The sequence below is a fragment of the Plodia interpunctella genome, chromosome 4, assembly GCF_027563975.2.
Source record: "Plodia interpunctella isolate USDA-ARS_2022_Savannah chromosome 4, ilPloInte3.2, whole genome shotgun sequence".
In the NCBI taxonomy this organism is placed as follows: Eukaryota; Metazoa; Arthropoda; class Insecta; order Lepidoptera; family Pyralidae; genus Plodia; species Plodia interpunctella.
The window spans coordinates 2,314,593-2,338,332 of NC_071297.1; the positions used below are offsets into that span (position 1 = coordinate 2,314,593).

Consider the following 23,740-nt stretch of genomic DNA (forward strand, 5'->3'; position numbering starts at 1 on the left):
TTGCGTTTGTGTAGTGTAGTAGTCATCAGTGAACGTCTGTATTGTGTTCAAATATTCACGCAAACATTCAACGAAGAAGTGGGCGTGCAGTTATTGTCATTCATTCGAATCATCTGTTTTCGTGAATCCTTGTATATTTTGTATATAAATTTTATTTATTTTCAAACTATTTATTGACGAATGATAAGGGTAATTTAACGGTTAACAGAGCGTGTGATCAAGTAATGATTGTTTAGAGTTTATTTTTTATTTGTGTGACGTCATTGTTTTCGATTGCCAGCAATAACGACGCAGTTGCATTTTTACTTGAAAATGTATTTAAAATGAAGATAGTTTTTGAAAATAAGGCAAGTATCAAAGATAAATCTTTATTTAAGTATTAATTGGGCTTTGGTGATAGGATTGGACTGTTTTAGCGTAGATTTCTCGGCCGTGATAGTTGCATCGATTTCCTTTGTCCTCGTCCCCTTGTTGGTTGTGATAGGTACACACCTAGTTTTATGTATAAATGCCAGCTGTTTCATGAAAACAAATTTTTGTTGTGGACAACCTTTCGATGCCTCAACGTGTTGGGTAATTATGTGTGATCCAATGTTTTGTTTTCTAAATTATGTAATCAATAACATTGAATACTTAGATAGGTATATGTAGGTACAGTTACAAGCTAAATAAAATCATAATTTTAGCAGCTTTCTTTTGTGGTTATGATTCTGTTGCTTTCTTGGTAGTTATTTAATAAGTATTTTTTAAATAACTAAATTGGCTAGGTATTTTAATTTCTAAATTATTATTTCTTGGTCAGGGTCACAAAAGCAGTTTAGCAGAAAATTTAAATAAAAAATCATGTCTCATTATTAATTCCATTGGTCAATTTTAATCATGATTGATTTATTGTTATAAATATTTTCATTGTACCTACATGACTGGGACCGTTCATGTGGGTATAATAAAAATATTTCATAAGAAAGTTTCTAATTTTGCTCCATGGTTCAAATCTATTGTTTGCAACCTCTTGGCAGCTTGACTGCCAGGAGGTGGCCAGATTAGAAGAATACATGTGGTCTTTTTGTAAATTAAAAACTTTAACAAAATGTATTTGTTATATTTATTGTCTACCCTACAGTATTTCAAGAATAGGGTAGAGGTTCTTTGGAGGAGATCATTGTGATAATTCATAAACTGTAACAAAGCCTCTGGATCATTATACAAAGATTTAAAGTTGGTTGGAAAGTCCATTTAAAAACACATATAAACAAACTCAACCATCATAAAAAAACTAATATTTTGAAACAACTTTTATTAAGAAGTCATCACCATAAATGTTATAATTAAGGTAGATGTTGAACAAACATAGCTTTTTTCACTAAGATCACTCAATCACATTACTCTATCGTGACATCATGTTAGAGTATCTTTTAGTATGGAGCTTTTGGACGAGTCCAAAAATGTGTGTTTTTATTTATGTCATATTTTTGAAAGCATTTTCATTATTACAGTAATGGAGGGTTGATCTCGGCAGGTGGCCAATAATAAAATCACAGCCTAATTTTCAAAATTTGAATCATATTTTTTTTAAATGTAATGCGAAAATCAGTGAGAGATTTGTATGAAAAATTAATGTTAATGTTACCATAATATTGCATCAGGTGACAAGCGGGCAGCATGTCAGCGGAGTCGCCGCGGCACGCGCGCGGGGGCGGCCCCCTCACGGTGCCCTCGCAGCCGCCCAGCGACCGAAGCATCATCGACGCTGTCTCCGGGTTCATCAATGATGTCACCCTGTCCTCCAGCACTGCACAAGACCCCAAGGATGTTATCCAGTGGGCACGGTGAGACTATTTTGCTTTGTCACTTCAATGCAGTCGACATTCCCTATTCAGTGTCTTATGTAACACACAAATTTGAAAAGTTAAATGCCAAGGTCAAAAAGAATATTTTTAAATATAATTTTATAATGCCTAATATGGGCCTAGTGAGAAAATCGGTGTCTCATCTACACATCGAATTAATGAGTGTTGGCAGCTCATGCAATTGAGATTATTTAACTCCTTAACTCTTGCCAATATCTCAATTTACCCCCTTGAGTCATATATACTAAGATAGAAATTTTAGTTTTAGGGCACAAAACAGGCAAGGCAAATAATAATTAAACAAAAAGTTTCTTAATTGAATTGTAGATTTAGCATTTAATAACAGATTTAAAACAATATGTTTATTTTGACCTTTATGATAATTTACTTGTTAATGTGTGACGTGTTTATTACATTTTTTATTAACAAAGAAAATGAAGATGACTCAGAAACAGCACATTATTCACTCTTTTTTACGTTTTACTTTAACGCTGCAAATAAATGAATACAAAACATGATAACTTGAGGAGTCAAGAGCTCTTTTATTACACGAATTTTAGGGTTCCGTACAAAAAAATACCGTAATAAAATCCGACCGCTTATATGATGACTCGTGCGTGTGTCTGTCCGTTCGTCTGTCACAACCTATGATCTGAACCAGATATGCAGAATAAAAAAATATTTTTTTAAAACAAGGTTAATTTTCGGGGGTAAATTAGAAAATTATAAAAAAATACAAAATATGGTTTATTGTCTTGTAGATTACAGGAAAACCTATAAGAATTGTATAAATTGTATAGATTCACTTCACTCGAGTTCACTCTCACTTACAAAGAGTGCAGACAGTTCAACAACATAAAAAGTATGCATTCAGACAATTACTGTAAACGGTTTAAATACTACATAAGTAAATCTAACTTTTTGAATTTCTGCCAGATTTGAGACAGCAGACATTAACGAACCCACGCCCGAGGGAGACAGCGACAACGACATATCTCCTCTGCTACTGATCCTCGGCTACGGGTCGGGGGTGCAAGTATGGCTGATCCCGCCCAGTGGAGACGCCCAGGAGGTGTTATCGTGGAGACAAGGCACAGTGAAGGTAGGGGCAGGTTATTCAAAAATTGACTGTTATATATCATTTCATTGATTGATTGATTACGTCTTTAAAAATCGCCTCAACCGTTTGTAGTGACATCACCAATAGAGAATTCATCCCGGCCATGATATGTGATCTCAGGATTGGACTAGAAAACACAATCCCGGTATAGTCCCTGGATTCGAGTAATGAAAAATATATAGAAAAATTTAAATTCTATTTGTAGTATTCAACTTTGCCATTATTTAAATTAAAGTGAACACTCAGGTACTTACATTGAAATAAACTTTTTAATAAACAAAATTCTTGATCATATCTTTCTTGATCCTGGTTTCCGGGATTTATTTATTTCTGTTAATTGCACATCTTTACAGAGCACAGAGTAGTATTTACTATTTAGTAGAATAGAATATAAATATAATAATAGAAAACAAAAAGTGGGTAAGTACAAAAAGGTGATTATGGGTGTGTCTGCTGCAGTAATCTAAACAGGCCACAACTCAGTGATGATTATTCTAGGAGCAATACACTGATTTTCATTTGGAGCCTTTACTACTAAGTAGGTGCTGGTGCGAAACATGAGTGCAGTAATTAAGTGCTTAAAAATAGTAGTAGGGATAGTATTCCCGAAGTTCACTATAAACGATGCTTTGCTTTTCGTCCGGTTGCGGTACTTATGTAGTTTCATATAATTGTGTTTAATGTCTAGGTGCTCCGTATACTGCCTAGCCCGCAGCACGGCGACTGCTTCGCATCGAAGAGGCCCCTCATAGCTTTGTGCGACTCCGCCAGCCCTGGACCGAGCTTCTGTTCGCTCAGCTTCATATCCATCCGCGGCGGCGAACAGGTATAACATGCTGTTTCTCCTTCTTCTTCTTTCTTCTTTTCGATTCGAAGTGGCAGACAAATTATATTAATTTAGCTAGTTACCAGTACGTAGACACAGTTTTTTGAAAGTTTGTTGCGCCGCTTCTTCACCTCCGCTTTGGAAGTCTGCAGACTTAAATAAAATTTTGACGTCTCTAAGTGATGAAATCTTAGTCATTATTCATCAATTATAGACGTCAAAATTTTACTTAAAACTTTAAAAAATGAATTTGAAGCCGGTCGAACGCTATCGTTAGTAGTTACTAATATTACTCTTCAAGTAATATGCTATAGGATGCAGACATGACCTTTATAAATTCTAGAACACGACATGTTAATTTTGCTATTTATTTTTCACACAGTTAACACGAGAGTTTTTTCCACACAGTTATATTAACTTTATCTTAACAATGTACTATCAGTGCATTTCCAGTTAATACCTGCGAGATTGAGTATTTATTGGGAACTAATTGTTAATTCTAGTCCAGTAACTAGACCAAGGTCGCTGGCATTTTATCAATGTGTTCATTTTCCGGTTATACCGTTACTTGCAGTTGAAATTAAGCAGTTTAAACAGTGTATGACATTGTTGTATAATGTTGACAGACAGGTATTTAAAAGTAAATTTATTATATGTGGCCGGCCAAGTCAAAAGAGACCTTATGGCGCCCGGCACTTACGCCATTATTGCCGTTGTTTTGTATTCGAACAACGGCAATAAAGACCTAAGTGCCAGCCGCCATAAGGTCCCTTTTGATTTGGACGGCCACATATGTGTATTGCCAGTCACACAGAAATTCAGCCAGTTATCAGATTTAGCATTGATTTTCTTTAGGGATATACATATTACATAATATACTAGGTTTTACCTACAACTTCGTATGTGAGTAAAAATCTGTTTCCCGTGGGAATTTCAGAAAATCCCTTCTTAGTGCTACCCTACACTATCCTAGGAACCTACATACCAAATTTCAGCTTTCTACGTCCAGTAGTTTCGTTTGGGCGTTGTCTGTCAGTCAGTAAGTCACTCAGTAACGCAAGAGTTTTATGTATATAGATTATTGTTAGGGACACACGACGAAAATGCATGCCAGTTATAATTAAATCTATCTATATTTTTAAAAACGAAATATCATTATTCTTTTGGAGTGTGTTATTGCTAACACTGGTATCAGATTTTATTTTATAAACGTGAAGGCATCTGACGTGGTTTTTACGACTACCTTACCATTACCGACATTATGTATCTCACATACACGACATTATGCTCAGAATAGTTAAGGCAAACTATTGAACTTAACTGTCAACCTATACGTAGGTATCATGTTTTCCTTCATTGGTAGCAAGTGGTGGTCTATGAAAACTACTATATGTTCAAGAGATTAGTTTACAGACTCATGTGGCACGAATAGGATTCAAACCTTTCGATCTAAATATCGTTGAAATAACTCTAGCAACTAACAGATTGTATGTGTGACGACTTTTCATGTCATATTCTATAGTGAATAATATATATTAAAACTACAAACTATTAGCATTTCTGAACGATTACTGCTGAGAAGAAATGCCCAAAGTAACTCATTGACCGGTGTTAGTCTCTATCATGCTAGAAGAGTTAAAAGAGCTTGCCATGATTTTTTTTTTAATTTCCATATAATGCAATTACGACGATAAATAATGACGACCTTGGTGGCGCAGTGGCAAAGTTCTTGCCACTGAACCGAGAGGTCCCGGGTTCGATCCCCAGCCGGGTCATGATGGAAAATGATCTTTTTCTGATTGGTCCGGGTCTTGGATGTTTATCTATATACGTATTTGTTATAAAATATAGTATCGTTGAGTTAGTATCCCATAACACAAGTCTCGAACTTACTTTGGGGCTAACTCAATCTGTGTAATTCGTCCTAATATATTTATTATTATTATTATTATTAATTCCTCATCTTCCCACCAGGTGAAGAGTATAAAATTCAAGAATCCCATTCTGGACGTACTAGCGAACAAGCGTTCTGTAGTGGTGTCCTTCTCCGAACGCTTCGCAGTATTCGACGCGGCGACCCTCGAGGACCGCATGACGGTCACCACTTGCTATCCGTGCCCCTGCCCCTTGGGTGGGCCAACCCCAATAAACCCACTCGCCTTGGGAGACCGTTGGCTGGCATATGCTGATAAGAAGCTGAATCAGTCCAAACGTAGCAGTGGGGGCTGTGAAGGTATGTTTGTTTATGGTTTCATATTATTAGATTGCTATCCTATAGAAAATTTATTTCAGATACTACAAAAAACATTTACGTTTTGAGGCGTAAAACTTGGTTATTAAAGTCGATTTTCGTATAAAATTATTTTAGTTTTATTTTAAATTGAATTATTTCGAAACTCGTACATTACAGTTACAGTAAACAATTCTAATGGAATTATTACTTTTAATTATCATTATCTCCACAGACTCCACAGTTCAATAACAATTAGTTGACATACAGTTAATTAAGGTGGAGATTAAAAAAAAAAAAAATAAAAGATTGGTTTGGAGACTCGCGATCTATGTGGCTATTACGGGGGTCAGATATTATTTATCATTGTTACTTGGCTTTGTCTCTTGGTTATTGACCTGTGCCTGATACACTTTGCATTTCTTATCACTGTTATACGCGCGTGCGGAAATCGATATGTCACACTATAAGGTTTCTGATATTGATGATATATTTTTTATACATTTGGTTGTGGTGTTCTATTTAGCTGCGATATGTAATATAAGCCCATTTTTGAAATAAAAAAGTTTCGTTTAAATCGACACTAATTGTAAATTTTCTGTTAATAACATAATATTAGTACACAATGGCACACAATTATAGTGAAATCTATACTAATCGGAAAAAAAATGTTCCTGTTTTTTTACATGCAGTACAAATGTTTAGTTTCAACTTGAACTTAATCTTTGGTTAGTGTATATTATGCTTGAACCATGATTCGGTTAAATAAATTACTGACATAAAGAATTTGCATCCGTATTCGCGTTTGCCAATATGTATAATTACTTATTAATTGTATGTATTAATTATTAATTGTATGTACGAATTCAACAACGTTAATATTCGAATATAAATTTCGTTAGAATGGGTACAAGCAAAAGCAAAAGCAGTAGATTGTAAAGCAAAAAAGTAAAAGCAAAATTTCTACCTAAAAAAATAAACTATGTTAATTGTTTTTATTTTTTTATTTGATATTTCATATATTTTTCTATTAGATCTGCATTGCCTATTATTGCCATAGAACTTTTACATGTCAGAATAAATAACTTCCTCCCAAATAAGGACCAAAACCCTAAATACAGTTTACTTCCACGCGTCGCATTTCTAGACTTTAGCGCGTTCAAACTATTTAGTTTTATTAAACAAGTAAAGATATCAAATTCACATTAATTAGTGTTATGGCGATAACGTCGCCCGTTCCTTACGAAACACGCCTGCAAAGGGAATGAAAAGCACGTTCTAAATAAGTTTGTAAACACGCGATAATGCGACGCATTATTATTACTAATGTATGTAATAGAGTTTAATTTTGTGTATGGCGTAGCGTATGGCGTATTTTGTCGATAAAATAACAGATGTTTCTTGCAAATTATTGATGACCTTGACCATTATCTAGTAAACGTTATTTCTTTATTCTCGTTAATGATTCTTATTGTATCATCGGTTAATCAATTTTTATGTCATCCTAGCTTCAAATGGCTATGCTACGGCATAACCTCGAAGTGCAAGTTAGATCTGTTGGTTATACCTAGGGTCTACTTATCTTAGGCCAAAACTAGTTTTAGCCGTTACAATTCTGGCTAGAGATAGGTGTAGCCTGCTTATCTCCGGCCGGCTAGACCTTAGTTTAGCTGATAATATCATCCCGACGGTAACAAAATAAATATCTTTAGGCGAAGGCGTAACCAGCTACACGGCGACCGTCCTCCACGCAGCCAAATCTCTCAGCAAAGGGCTTCGCGGCCTCGGCGAGAGCGTGGCCCACAGCCTGGCCGGCGGGGGGCGGAGCACCTCGCAATCACCGTCGCCGCCCAACGCGGACATACAGCAGCCGGGGGTCATCACTATACTTGATATAGAGGTATGTAATAATCCATATAAATAATAATACAATCTACAGCTCTTAATATGTATTAATATTCTGTTTAGAGTAGAAAATCTGATGAAATTTAGCAGGCATAAGCCTGCTAAATTTCATTATATATACCATTACATTTTAAATAATTTACGACCGCCTGATATCAGTCCATTGTCACTTAACTAGGATTTTTTAAAATACATTTTAAGAAACATTATATCTTGTATACCATTCCAGTTTATGAATGCGAATTCCACGGCAAACATCATTAAAGCGCCGAAACTTTAAATCAACTAAAGTTCACTTATTCTAGTCCAATCAAAAAAATAATTGTTTATTTACCTCAATTTATAAAAATGTTGAGCGTACTTAAGTACTAAAATTATTATTATTCTTCAATTATATTTGCCAGAGCAACGACGACGAAGATGTTCAAGACAGTGACGAACCCTACGAGCCAATGGTGGCCCATTTCGTGGCCCACTCCGAAGCCATCATAGCGTTGTCGTTCGACGCCAGTGGCATGTTGCTCATAACCGCCGACCGGAGGGGACACGACTTCCATGTGTTCAGAATCAACCCCCACCCCTGTGGGCCAAGTTTGGCAGCCGTGCATCATCTTTATATACTGCATAGGGGAGATACTACCGCTAAAGTGCAGGTAAATATAACGTGCAATTTCTTCATTCTTTGGTGTTGCCAACTTATAATTAGTTTTAATAATATTAGCTTCATATGAACATAGGAAAAACAGCAATTTAGGTATTCTTACAAATTAGATAGACAAAGTTACCACTTAATCGCGATTGCAATTTCTTTTTTGGTTATCAGTTAACTAATTTATGCGATTGATTTCTGTAATCGTGTAGTTGCGACTGTTAAGCAAAAAGTAGATTGCAGTTAGTGATCAATAGTTTTAACTACATTTTCCCCATTTCTTAAAAATGGTTCTAATTGTCTTTAAAATTTGTATGACTAACGACCGGCACCGGCTTCGCACGGGTGCAATATTATGCATGTTATATAGATATTCCTACTTCCTTTTGAATCACTCTTATCTATAACAAAAACACATTCAAATCCGTTGTGTAGTTTTAATAGGTATGTACAGGTTATAGATAGACAGCGGGAAGCGACTTTTGTTTTATACTATATGTAATGATGACAGGACATCGCGATCTCGTGGGACTCCCGCTGGGCGGCGGTGTCGACGCTGCGCGGCACCACGCACGTGTTCGCGGTGAGCGCGTACGGCGGCGCGCCCAGCGTGCGCACGCACACGCAGCCGCGCGTCGTCAACCGGCTCTCGCGCTTCCATCGCTCCGCGGGGCTGCCCATTGCGCACGCGCACCACAACGTCAAGCGGAACTCGGCTAGTCCGGTGAGTTACTTTCTGTTTAGTTTCCATGAAGGTAAGTGTTTTTATTGTCGCTATTTTATCGGTGATTGGGGGTTTACTTTGACTTGAGCGTAAATCTAACTATACTTTATTCTTTTCGTTTGATAAATCTATTTAATGTAATGTACCTAAAAAAATTATTACTACACATTTTTTTATTTTCATTCAGGGTTCCACAGTGTTATTAAGTTAAAAATGCACCAATATTGGGGTTATATTCTATATCTACGATAGTTGTAGGTTAAAAAAATGTCTCCAAATTTTATCATTAAATCAGTATAGACTGAATAAGTTTCGTCGCTCAGCGAGTGGGTTGCTAGCATAATGTCAAGAAGAACTCGTTTTCGAGAAGGGTGAGTACGTTCAATATGGCAATCTAAACAAAAAAGAGTTCAAATTCGACTAACGAGTTCCAGATATTGACGTGTTAAGAAAATTAAAAAAATATTGAATTAATATAGATTTCTTCTGTTTTATTTTTCGGCCCTCTTGTTCTTCTAGTCCGGTATGGTTCTTTTGTATTATCTTTTACAGTGCTGGAATTGGAATTTCGTAAAGGGTATTAAGTATTTGTAAGAGGACAACAGAAAAAAAAACAAAAGTTCTAGTTTGTTTACAAAACATTTTTTTGAAATCAAACTAGAAATTCCAGGATTCGAATATACAAATGAAAAATCTGTCCAGCTTTTAAGTTTCATCGGATCCATCGCATCGTTCGGCCGGGCTGACCATAGCGCACAGCCAACCAGCCAGCGCATAAACAAGAGGAACTCAGCCAGTCCGGTACGGAGTGAATACTCTAGTATGCTTCGGAATTTAAAAAATGCTTCTTTTTGATGATGACTGGTTGTAACAACGGCCAGTGATAAAGTTATAGAACAGTATATGGTTTGATTTGAAATTGGAATTATTTTTTTAGAAAGGCATTGTTATATTGTTGGATTTTTAAAATTTTGGACTGGCTGGCATGTAAGACATGGTTTTGCTATATTGGTTATTATAATATGTTTTTGTCTTAGGACAATGATTTTTATGTTTTATTGTGCAATCTTCAATGAATGCCATTATCGGTTGTTAGAATAAGGGTGTCCAGTAATTTTATTTATATTATAAACGCGAAAGTTTGGATATATTTACACACACAGTACACAGTCGAGTTTCAAAGCATTTTCCTAAATCTTGATGCACAGATTATCTATGTTATTATTGTATAATGTATATATGTTAGCCTGGATTTTTTATTTTGTATTGGCATTCCGTTGAAAATTATTTAAGAAACATATCCATAACAAGTGTATAAGCATTGGGGAGTTCCACCTGTCAACGCGTTGAGGATGCTATTGGTGCTGGAGCGCAAGCGAGATAGCATGTGCTTTATTGCTTTTAAGGTTCCAAAGGGGTAAAAAGGATATCCTCAGCCTGTCAGAAGGCTTTATATCGGGAACTTATTATAGCTACTTGAAGTTTAATAACATTGAGTTTGCTTTTTGTGCAGGTGAGTGAGGGCCTGAACTCCGGGGCATGGTTCCCTAATCCGCGGCTGCCGCCGTACCCGGTGCCCATCACGCTGCAGCCGCTGGCGCAGCTGCGGCCAACTGCCAACCTGCCCACCCACACCATCACCCGCACCAGCTCAGGTATTTATTCATTTTATATCGAATGTGTCATTGCCTAAAGGCATGTGACATGACTTATGACTACCTCCCGCCAACTTACAACTTTGCTAAAACTGGTGTCAGATTTTATTCCAGTCGCCTAAAGGCATGTGACATGACTTTTATGACTGCCTACCGCCAACTAGTGGCAAGTAGCTGCATACACACTAGTGAAATAAACTGTTTACCAATGTGCAGGTTTCCTTACGATGTTATCCTGCACCGGAAGCAGGTATTTATCAATGAGCTGCCTAGGCTATGTGTCCCTTAGTCGCTTCGTACGACATCCACAGAAGAATATCAAGTCATCCTTTTCGCTCACGTCACTCACGTATATTACAGCTATAACAAGTATGAAAAAGTAACTTGGAGGCCAAGGAGAGACTGCAATGAAAATGCAGGAGGAAGCCCATGACATGCGGAGGATTAACTCCAGCAATAACGTATAATAATAATACAATTTATATATCCTTGCAGGTCGTCAGCGTCTATCATCACTATCGGAGGACAGCAACACTGCACCATTACTAGCACGATGCAGCTTCGGAATGTACGTGGGAAGTGGAGCGACTCCGGTCACTGCCCTCTACTTGATGGCGGCTAACGGCTGTCTGCTGCATCTGGTGTTACATCCCAAGGCTAATCATAGTGAGTATCGTCATGTCTCTCTCTCTCTTTGTCTCATATGAGCAACAAGGATATCTAGATTGGAATACTATTGCTATTTGGTCACGATTTTCCTCCGTTTGGTACATAGTTCCTTAAAAGAAAGTGTGCGACGAGTCCCCATATAAGTGGAGGCGACGTTACAAAATACTTCTTTTGTGTCAGTAAGCATTTTCCCGGTTCCTTCGCACGGTCGTCGGCATCCCTAGTTGTTAGATCATTGGCACGCATCATCCTTGACGACATCAAGCCAGCATTTCTTGGGTTTGCCCCTTCTGCCAGGGCCAGGCGGGAGCGGTACATAGCCAGACATTTGTTCCTAACAGTGGAAATTTTCTGCTCTTACATCTTGGAGTTCAGTATTTATTAAAAAAAAAAAGTTCAGTATTCAGTTATTCAGTTAAAAAAAGTTCAGTATTTGTTAAATCACTACATAGTATAAAACCATGGAATTAGTAAGTACAACGTATTGACTAAATAGCTAAATAAGGTTTAGGTGTAAAATGTATTAAGGTATTACCCGAGCGAAGCCGGCACGAGCCTCTAGTAATAAGTATAAATGCTATAGCAGTCGGGTCACGATTTCCCTGCGTTCGTCAGGTATTCCCAAAGAGAAGGTGTGCGACGAGTCGCCAATAGAAGTGGAGGTGGAGGCGGCGCTGCAGTGGCCGCTGCAGCGGCCGGCCGCGGCCGCGCAGGACCTGCTGGCGCCGCTGCCGCCCTCCAACCCGCTGCTGCAGACACACTACGCGCCGTCGGTGGGTATGCTGTAGTTCTAGCTGCTACCCAGGTATTCGCACCCGTGGGAATTTCGGCAACAGGGTATTCTATCCGTGTACCAAATTTCTATATATTTTGCGTGAAAGCGTGTGTAACAAACATACACACAGACATCCTCACAAACGTTCGCATTTATAGTTTTAGTGTGATCATGGATGTATGGTCTGTGCCACAACTTTCTAATATAATATCATATTGTAATCTGACTGTTAAACTAACTACTAGATAAAAATTTAATTCTATACAACACTTAAAAATACCCGGGCCATTGGGCATTGACATTCTTTTCTATTCAAATTGTTCTCGATATTTTTGCAATAATATTTGTATTGCTTGTGGACGAAAATAAACATACATTTTATTTATTTATATTAAATTGTGTTGTTATAATCTCGTGCAGAGCTGCGGTGACATGTGCATGAGCGAGGAAGAGCGTTGGCTGTCTCAGGTGGAGATCGTGACTCACGCCGGCCCGCACCGCCGCCTATGGATGGGGCCGCAGTTCGTCTTCAAGACTTACAATTGCACCGGGTGAGATTTTATCCTTAGTAAATATTATAAAACAAAGTTCTCTGCCGCGTCTGTCTTTCCGCGATAAGCTTTTAAAATGCTGCACGGATTTCCATGCGGTTTTCATCAATAGTGTGTTTCCTGAGGAAATTTTAGTTTTTTACTCGGGCCAAGCCGGAACGTATAGTTAGTTTATTTATGAAAGAATATATAACAACTCAAACACATTAACATCACAGTGTTCGAATTTCGATTTTAGGAACCAAGTAAATCGACTGTTCTAACAATTTTTGTATTATGACAAAACAAAAAGGCATTTTTGTATTATGACAATAAACAAAAATATAAATTTTACAAACCTACCTAGTTATCGAAAAATGTAGGGAGAAAAAAGAAAATTCGAATCTATACATATTCAAATGTTTCTTTTTATTTCTAAGTGGCCAGTTCGGTTTGAATTTAGAATCTTTTAAATATGAACGTACATCCATGGAGTTAGTACCTACTGACTCCATGGATTAAGTAGTCTAGTAAGCAAACACCCTGTATTAAGTTCGACATAAGTTGTAATTTTCCGAATAAATAAAATAAAACATGATAACCAGCCAAGTTTCAAATAACGTGAAGAGATGTGCGCATGGATTTAGTAAGTCGATGTACCTACATCAACTTACTAAATCCATGCGTACATCATCATGTTTTATTTTATTTATTCGGAAAATTACAACTTATGTCGAACTTAATATAGGGTATGTTTGCTTACTAGACTACTTAAACCTTCGGGAATAAATTGTCTAAATAACAGTGAAAACTGCATCAAAATCCTTTGGTTTAAAATAAGAAAGCTCAGAAGCAGACAGATTCGGAAGGCGACTTTGTTTTATACTATGTAGTGATGTTTGCATATATGTATCTATGCCCTCTTGAATTAGTTTATTTCTCACATAGTTTTTATGAAATGGATTTAATTGTTTGCACAGATCGAGTTCATCCCTATCGGAAGCTGAGACAGTGGAAGTGGAGTTCCATAATGTGGCTCGTTCGAACCCCGTCAATGTGCCCACTGCTCGTCCTATAGTGCCAGTCTTGATAGATTCCGGTTCAAGTGAGTATTGATCAATGTTGTTTGTAATATTTTTCGTTATACAAAAAACCAAACACGTTAAAAGTACATATATAACAAGTAAACAACCGTTCCGATTTAAGGGGTAGGTGACAGAAATGCACATACTTTGCCGTCATATGGTTTTTTGTTCACTTGTATCTCTGTCGGTAGTTCGTCGATCTTTTTAGCGTGTCGACTCGGCGAATCAAATTAGTGAAGATCACTTACTCGTCACCGGTCACGGTGCCAAAAATCTGACCGTGCAAAGTGGAGACGAAATACTAGGAAAGAGTACCCTGGGCTCCGACGCTCAACGGCTAAGGAAATAATTATAATAATATATTAGGACAAATCACACAGATTTAGTTAGTCCCAAAGTAAGTTCGAGACTTGTGTTAGGGGGTATATTTTATAACAAATACATATATAGATAAACATCCAAGACCCGGGCCAATCAGAAAAAGATAATTTTCCATCATGATCCGACCGAGAATCGAACCCGGGATCTCTCGGTTCAGAGGCAAGCACTTTACCATTGCACCATCTTGGTCGTCGAGGAAGAAGCGGAAACACGCTCAGATAAGAGAGAGAGAGAATAGGACGCCACCGATAGTAGACTATAGCACGCTCTAAAAGCTACCTACATATAAAATGGAGATTACCTTAGGTTCGCTGGAGCAGTCGCCGTCGGAGGGCTGCCGGCGGCGGTCGGTGGCGGAGGGCCGCGCGCCCTGCGACCTGCAGCTGCGGGAGGACCTCGCCGAGGCCATGCGCGAGGACCACGGTGAGATATACCTCGTGTACTGTACACCAGCCCTCCAATACAGCTGGATTGGAGGCCTTACGATACGCCGGCGGAGGGCGGTAAGACTTCGCCGAGACCATGGTGTTGGAGAAGGATAGAGATATACCTCGTGCGCTGCAAAGTCACAGCACATCAAGTTATCCAAATTCGCCGTGGCCTAAATGTCTCTTATTCGCCGCTAACACGGTGTCATAAAGATCTGTGCAAGGTAACTTCGTATGTGGTCGACTGTACAGCAGTCTCCCACGTTACAGTAGTCGTTATTGGGCAGGGTAGCTGGAGTAGTCCCCGGCGGACTTCGTCGAGGCCATGTGTTTATACTACGGTAAGATATAACACGTGTAAATAGTCAGAGTTAGAGGATAAAAATGTCTTGGCGCAAGCAATGTGTCGGTAGTGATCATGACAATATTGATAGATTGCGCACAAGTCCTGAAATGGGTTGATAAATTGCAAAACACGAGCAGCACAAAAAAAAACTTGATCTGAGGTAACGTAACATGTACAAACATTTGTAAGTCATATAATACACGAATGTCATACCGACTGAAACAATTAATTCTATAGTTAAGAGTACCTACTACTCTCTAATGAAAATACTGTACGTCGGCGTAAGACGAAAGAGATGAATTAATTCAGCCGAACTGGCATTGTCTCGCCAGCTCAGTGGTCAAGAGCACTGTCCCGGATAGACAGGGGCGCGGGTTCAATTCCCGCTCGAATCCAGAATTTTTTCATCCTATTATTATTTTCAAAAATATTTTAAAAAGCATGTGTGACATGTATAACAAATCCATTTAAATTATTTCGATGTTTCAAAAAAAAACTTGACTATTGATATAAAAGGAATACGGTTATGAAAAGGATTTGGCTTTTCACTACATTAATTCGAAGAATCATGTGCGGTGTAATGCGCCGAAAAAAGTCCAAATAGTACACGTCGGTCGTTCTGGCGTATCATTTCAAAGTGGTTAAAATCCAAAATGGTCGTTTTAAAGATCAGTTAAATTTTACGCGTTGGAACGAGACGTTTTTGTGCGCGTGTGTTCCTCCAAGTGCCAAGAATGCCGGAAGCATATAGCGCGGAGGAGTTTACGAAGAAAGCATTACCGCCGCCGGCCCGACCCGAAGCCTAAGGCACCATCGCACAGGCGACATCCCCGCTTTCGATACACTACAGTCAAATTAGGTGCGAGATCTATAAGAAAAAAATGTTGTGAAACATTTTCCCAAATTAGTTATACACTGTTATGTAGGTATAAATGAGTGATGGAAGATATGATCACTGGCAATGAGCGAACAGATATTCACTCATTTGAATTTTTTGCCAATAAAAGTAAATATGAAAGAGTAAAGTTAGCAAAATCTTAAATTTCATTACACTTTTGAGAGAATTCATACATTGATAATCACATGTACATAAACCTATCAGTTCATCGCTAACTTCGATTTCAATCCTCATTTGACTGGTCAATGCTTTTTTCCAAATCTCCTCCGCGATCGAGATTAACGTGGTTGCCTTCGGTTTCGATAGGGCGGTCGCGGGCGGCGAGCTCGGAGCGGACGACGCCGGTGCGCGCGGGCGTGGCGCGCGCGGTGGACCCCGCCGGCTGCGTGGTCGCCGACACCGCGGCCTCGCCTCCGCCGCCGCTCGAGCCCGACTCCTACACCCGCGCTAACGACGACGAGGCCCGCTTCAGACCCGTGGTCCGCGCCCCCGCCCCTCTGGCGCCCTCTCTGCCCGTCACGCGCCCGCTGCCTCGAGGTACTACCATTCCTGTCCAATCCTGCGCAGGCCACGACCAGCTCGAACCCGGACCCGCCGTGCCGCTGGCCACCCACGTGCTCATCCCCGCGGCTCTGCACCGCGCGCAGCCCAGCGACCAGGGAGCACTGCCATCGGGCCCGGCTGACCCGCAGCCGACCCGACCTAGATCTAATTATCCCACCGAGTCGGACACCGGCGATCGGAATAGTTCTAAGCTTAGAGATAAGGGTAAACAAGATGATGTATGTGAAAATGTAACTGCTAAGAATAAGGAAGTCAAATCTAATATTGGTAAAAAAATCAGAGAGTCTAGTGTAGCTAAAGAGATCGAGAAATCTAGTGTCCCTAAAACAGCGGAATCTGACGTGAATATAGTTAAAACTAACATAGAACATAATACGTCTAAAGATATAAGAGAAAATAGTGTAGCTAGAGAAATCCGGAAATCTGTTGATGAAAGCGTCAAAGAATACAACGTGCCGAAAGACATCAGAGAATCTAATGTAGAAAGAGATACGGAATTTAGTGTAGCAAAGACCGTAAAGGAATCTAGCCCACCTAGACAAAAAGCAGAATATAAAAATGTTCGAGAACCTAGTATTACTGGAGATGTCAGTCGCTCTAGTATAAACAAGGAAGTTAGAAAATCTAGTGTAGAAGATATTAAAATATCGAACGATAAAGGGTCTACTACTAATAGGGAAACTAGGACATCGAGCGATTATAAGGAAACGGTAGAATCAAAGAAATCTACCAAATCTAAAGACTCAAAGGAATTTAGAGAGCGCAGTGTACCAAAAGAATCTAAACAACATAAGGAAACAAAAAGATCTCGCGAAGTTGAGGATCCTAAGCAAACGAAAGAACCTAAAAATAAATTGCTTCAGTCTGCGAAAGAATCCGAAAAAATGGTCGAAATTGAATTACCTCAAACAGAATCTACGGATGTTAAGAAAGAAACCCTTGCGTCATTGACGTTGCCAATTAAAGTAGAAAGATCCGGAAATAAATCTAAGGACTGGAGTGATCACGATATAAAGACTGAAGAACAAGCGTGGGATATGCTCCTTAATGAACCTGCAAAAACGGTGGTGGCTGATGTTAACCAACAAAATTTTGATATCGATAAGGTTGCTGGAGAATCAAAACCTAAATCTAAGAAAAATCGTAAAAATAAGAAAGCTCAAGATGATCTCCAAGCGAAAGCAGATGAAGATAGTTTTGTAGAAATACATGCGATTGAGGATAAGCAACAAACCTGTAGTGGTAACTTAGTTTCTATATCTACTCCATACGAAGAAATAGAACCTTCAAGTTTTTATCTCTCTAAAACAAAGAAAGCACGTTCTCCAAAAAGTGCCGCAAATGAAAAATGCGAGGACATTGGAGATGAAGGTTTTAATATGCCAAAAAGAGAAAAACTGCAAATATTGGACGATTGCATGCCAAACACTTCAAGTAAAATTGAAAATATTTCATTTGACGATGACATTTTGGCAGATTCCCCTGTTAATCGCCAAACAAAATCTGAACCACGACAAGATGAGACACGAGATGATGGTTTGTACTTAACTGCAAAGGGCTCGCCCAAGACCAAGAAAAGTAAATCTATGTCTCCCTACGGAGAAGATCGTAAAGTAAAAGATAAATTTTCAGAAACAGAAGTAAAAGATGTATATGTCATAGATACTTGCAAAGATGATTTCCCCGACATTCAAATAACACGAGGAAAATCACGTAAATCCCCACAGCCAAAACCGGTTGACAAAAAAGGTTCAGCTGATGAAGTACCTGTCAAATCTTCAGCGATTGAAGTACCTGTGAAATCTTGGAGTTCTATTGCAGCTTCTAAAAGTGTCAAAAAAGTAGAACCTCAGGATAAGAGACAAGATATAGAGGAGAAGAGAGGAAGCGTTTGTTTACGCGACGAGCTTAGAGATGCCGCGGGCATCGCACCTGACAATACGTCTTCCAAAGTGTCACTTCAGGATAAGTTGATTGAATTATGCAAGAGGACCGATATTATGGTCGCAGAATGTGATGCGCCTACTGAACTTAACTTTGTAGAAGAACATCATGCAGTTTTACAGGACTTACCACCCCTCGAGCCTCTAGACTTCGGGCTAGATGATTTCAAATTAGAAGTCATGAAAGACAGCCTTTTGGAAGTTAATGACACAAAGTTAACCAGTCCAATTTGCAAAATTAACATAGATGACATATTATCCTCTATCAAAGAAACCACAAGTAAAGTTATAGAGTCCAGTACGTTCAACTTGATAGACCTTGAGAAGGTTCCTCCTAAGAAAGAAAAGGGTTTCAGTGTTATAGAAAGTGATAAGATAACGTCGCAAGAGGTGAAATTAGATGACGATTCTAAGTCTGAGGAGAAAGACGTTGAGGTGATGGAGAAGTCTTCTGATGACGACACGGTATCTCCCGTCATCTCCACCGACAGCGACAAGGAAGACAAAAAGGGTGCCGTGGCGACTGTCGTACTGCCTTCTTCAAAGCAATCTACTAAGTCTAAGAAATCGCGTAGGAAGAAGAAATAATATCAGACAATGTGTTCACTTATTTTAATCGGTTAGTATTTTTCATGTGTTGCTTTGTAAAGTTATTAATTCAATTGGGTAACAAAATTGCTGCTATTATTGTAGTTATTAGTTAAGGGACAAGGCAAATTGATATGCACGGGTAAAACGCAAAAAAAAGTTTAAGTTATAAAAACGTGCTATGAGCCTATTACACAGTTGTGTAGGCATTAACATAATACTTCAAATGTCTTGAATTTAGTAGTATTATATTATTGTCATATCGAAAAAAAAAACTATATAAAAATGTAAAAAATTAGTAAAATAACAAAATTAAAAAAATCTTGACATTGTGATTTTTATTAAGAAATGTTCAATGAGGACATCACCTCAAATGTGATTTTTATTTCAACGACGTATTGGAGTTTTTCTTTGCCTGCAAATTTGTTGTCGGGTAATGGAGTTAATGAAGTCTTTATGATAATTTTATCTTGATAAAAATTGCAAAGTCAACTAAAGTTTATTGTTTAATTCGAGTAACTATCACAGAGAGTATGGTCACTAAAATCATGTCATGTTTATCACTTATCCATTGTTATACCAAAGGCCTATTCGACACGTTGGCATAGTGATTATTCTGTAAACACGAACGACAGATATTTAATTCGAATTAAAAAGGGAACTTTAGAACAGTGCTTTTAAGTACTTATTTTAGTTATGAATTATGATGTATATTAGCTGTAGTGACCACGCCTCGTAGAAGCGTCTACAATCATAACAGCAATAGTAAGAATATTTTAAGGCCAGTAGTAGATGCAATACCTCGTTCCACAATTATAGCTTCTGATGTTTAGATAAGAATCTCTTATACATATGAGAATACTTTTGTACAAAATTTTCAGTTGTAACGCATCGACACCATAAAAAAAAATTACCCTGTACTTTGTATAGTTCAAATTCATTTAAATTGATATAAAGTAAAATTTGTTTCGCAAACATCAATGAGTGCTGTCGTCTGACGATGCATATCTAAACGGATAACTTTATTTCTCTTCAAACCAGCGTAACTCACGTATGTTTCCTTGTTAATTTTAATAAATGTAAATATGGGTGGAAGCCATTGTTTTTAAAGTACGTTCGATTAGCTTATTTAACACAATATTGAGACAATATTGATTTACGTTTGTCTGTGTGGTCGGTGTTTCAACGGTATTCTAAGTAATAAGTAGGTTGTATATGCACATGTGCAATAACCTAGATTTATGTTTCACAAAAAGAAGATATATTTGTGTGCACGTAACGTAAAACAGATAAAATAAATAAATAAATAGGTATTAACAAAAATAAAAATCTGTTGAAACGCTAACCTGTGTATTTTTAGTTTAGTGTTAAAACGTTCATTGAATAAAAATTGAATTAAAATATAAAGTTAGTTTCCAAGCACGTTTTCCAAGCTACTGAATATGTTTCCTATTACAAGTTCTTTTTATTAATTCGCTTATAACGCTTCAATAAATACCTAAATAAACGTCTCAACAGGCAACACTCTCCATCGTTGGAAAAAAAGTTCGCCCAAAAGAGACAGAAATGTTAATATTGTATATTTTGTTGATTTTATTTTCAGTATCCCTATTTACAATAATGCGTTTGTAAAAAACTTAATTCATTCAACATCATTAACTCTTCGAAGATCACGTCTTGGATTATCCAATTGGCAGCATTGTTTTTTATATAATATATTGAAACTTTTATTTGATGACCAAATTGTTAGTGTTATTTCTCCTAAAAACAATGAACTTTTTATACTCAGATGTTTGTTACCTCAGTATTATGTTGCTATGTATACCGAAAACGTTAAATGCGTACTGTTATCTTAGTCACCGGGTATGTAATACCTTTTATCTGATCCACGGCTGTCTTATGTACAAATGTCTTATAATAACTTGAAGTATTATTTAAAAGTTGTAATGAAAATGTTTTAGTTGTAATATGTTGAATCATGACAAATATTTATTTTTTCTATGCGATTTATGCGTTTGTAATTATTACGTTTTATTTTGTAATTATGTCATTTTCTTAATTTAAGATATACATAAGTAGTTGGTGCATAATATTTATATTCATTATTTTTTGTGAAACAAAATTAGGAATCATTTGAGAACTATGGAGTCATGATCAACATCTTTTATTGTACTTTAGTTATATATTATCTGTTGAAGATTTATACGATCAACTTGTTTATTAATGTATTTAACAATCCAACATGAAAAAATGAACACAAATATTTTTTGGCAAAAAGAGTACTATGTTAAGTAATAAGATTCACCGATAACGCATTAAATATTAATGAAGTAATAAATAATTGCAATAAAAATATTGTTTTTTGCGTTGTATAAATAACATTGAAAACCAATTTAAGCTTTTTATTAAATTGCAAATTCATAAAAAATGTGCGTTTTAAGTTGAATATTAAATGTGTTTCCATTTTGACCACAATTTGTCAAAAAATATATAAAATGTATGAGAGTAAATAATATATTCAGAAATTATAAACAATAGAATTATGAGAAAATTATCGTAGGTGTTTAAAGCGAATACATAATATTTCATTGTGATATCAGTAGTTAGCACAATGAATCCAGTGACATTGGGAGTTATTGTATAGGTATTCATATTATAAAAATATCTATTAGGAAATGTAAAAGTATTTATACTCCATTTGGCTACACTATCTAATAAATCTGTGCAATCTTTAAACATATATAAATGTATTTGTTGATAAATCTAATTGTTCATACAACTGCATATCATGTCATACGATTTCATAGCTCGATTCAAATTCTATAGGGAAGGCTCATGTGTGTCCTGAAGTGAACTATTGGCGGCTGGAAGGATAGTGTCGACTTGATATAATGTTGTCTTTATACATTGCAATTGCTGTACAAGCGTAAATTCTAGCTTTGCAAACATAAGTGTCAATTTATACATTTGTCGAATATTATTTTACGCTACATAATGTGTGTAATAGGTTATTATAATTTTATATTAATGTAGGATTTACACCGGTCGTGTTGCATCCGAACTGAATGCACAATGAGCGATTAAAATTCAGTAATTAATAGTATGACTATCTACGACTATCCAACTTGGTTCAGACTGGTTTGCAAGCGTTGTAAATGAAGTTTTTCTACTGTATATATTCGGTTCAATTTCCTTTAGTAAAAATTACTGCGCAGAGTTTCGAACGGCCAGCATAAATCCTATGTTATATTAATGACTGCCATCAATGCTATAATTGTTACAGTATTTTAATGTGCGCGTGACATGATAACTGGGCACTGAAATGTTTATTCGTAGAAAAGACATGTTTTGCGCATTGTTTTAAAGTTTGGCAAAAAAAGCGTGGTTTGATGGCACAAAACCAAAATTATAAATCTACTTTTCATAATTTCGGATAAAGCCGAATTTCCGAATTTTTGTCTTCTTTGCCAAGCTTTATCTAGCCAAAACAAAATTGTAACCTGCGCACAATCAACGGTACACCAAGTCAAACCAAATCTACACAATTTGGCTTCGGAGGGACTTTGAATTTTGACCAGTTTTATACTTGATCTTTCTTTGATTATGTGAATTATTGTAATTTTTCTTTTTCTGAAAGGTCGTAGCAATACCAACTAAAAAATAAACACTCCAATATCTTCAGATATAAATTATTAGCTACCTACCTTTAATTGCATAATAAATAATTAAAAAATTGCCTTTCAGAATAGGATAAATTTAGATTTAATAAATTGGTCCTGACTAAATTCGCTATAAATTTTTGCGTGTTAAAATTTGAAATTACTTATGTACTTGAATTTGGCTGCCTTTTCGTATTTTGTTGATAATGTTATGGAGTGTTTAAAATAGAGTACATACGTGATAATAAAAATGAGGATTCAAAAGCAAGTTTGTGATTTTATTTTGAAAATACATTGCAACTACCGTTAGTTAGCCACGGCAAATCATTGTCTATATAGTGTATGTTAAGTATAACATACATTTACGTTGTTGTAAGTATTTGTAGTTAGTAGAGTCAATTAAAAAAAAGTAATATTTAACAACTAACTCTAGTATACCCAGTAGAACAAAAGCATGATGGAAATTTCGCAAATAAAAAACACCCAATATTCATTTTTCTCGTTCACGCATGCGTTGTTGTTGAAGGTGTACAAGTTTGTGAAATAGGATATCAGCTCAGTAAGTTCTCAAACATTTAAAATTCTAATTGAATATTGATACAATTCTTATTTATTCTTTAAGTTATATAAAATCTATCTGTGAAATATTTTTTTAAATATTGCCTGTTTACTTGCAGTGATAACGCGTTTCGAGGCGGAACCGGAAGAGCTGAGCTCCAGCAGTTTTAGCTCAGCGTCGCGCGCATCGCTCGACCCCCCCTCCTCCCCAACTCCCAGCTGTAGCGGGGACAATCTGTTACATTTCCCGGGGGACTCTAGTAGCTCTGTCTAAACTAAAACATTAATTTTATAGAATCATTTACAAGTTTATAATAGTGCCACACGCATGGCTCTGTGGCGACATCTGTTGACGCC

The 23,740-nt window shown here is 37.1% G+C and overlaps 1 protein-coding gene across 3 annotated transcripts; it reads left to right on the forward strand.

Moving 5' to 3' along the window:
• Positions 1-23,093, forward strand: LOC128669452 (uncharacterized). Of its 3 annotated transcripts, none has more exons than XM_053744302.1 (16): positions 1-347; positions 1,647-1,829; positions 2,787-2,952; positions 3,659-3,796; positions 5,771-6,029; positions 7,739-7,926; positions 8,336-8,584; positions 9,092-9,304; positions 10,007-10,105; positions 10,818-10,959; positions 11,455-11,625; positions 12,244-12,401; positions 12,824-12,954; positions 13,914-14,038; positions 14,706-14,822; positions 16,378-23,093. In XM_053744302.1, exons 2-16 carry the CDS (start codon positions 1,663-1,665, stop codon positions 19,164-19,166), a joined length of 5,112 nt encoding a protein of 1,703 aa, XP_053600277.1. In that variant the 5' UTR covers positions 1-347; positions 1,647-1,662; the 3' UTR covers positions 19,167-23,093. The 3 variants fall into 3 exon arrangements, with proteins under 3 accessions (XP_053600277.1, XP_053600279.1, XP_053600278.1); XM_053744303.2 differs by lacking the exon at positions 1-347 and adding an exon at positions 491-573; XM_053744304.1 differs by lacking the exon at positions 10,007-10,105 and having other exon boundaries at positions 2-347.
• Positions 23,094-23,740: the final 647 nt, after the last annotated feature.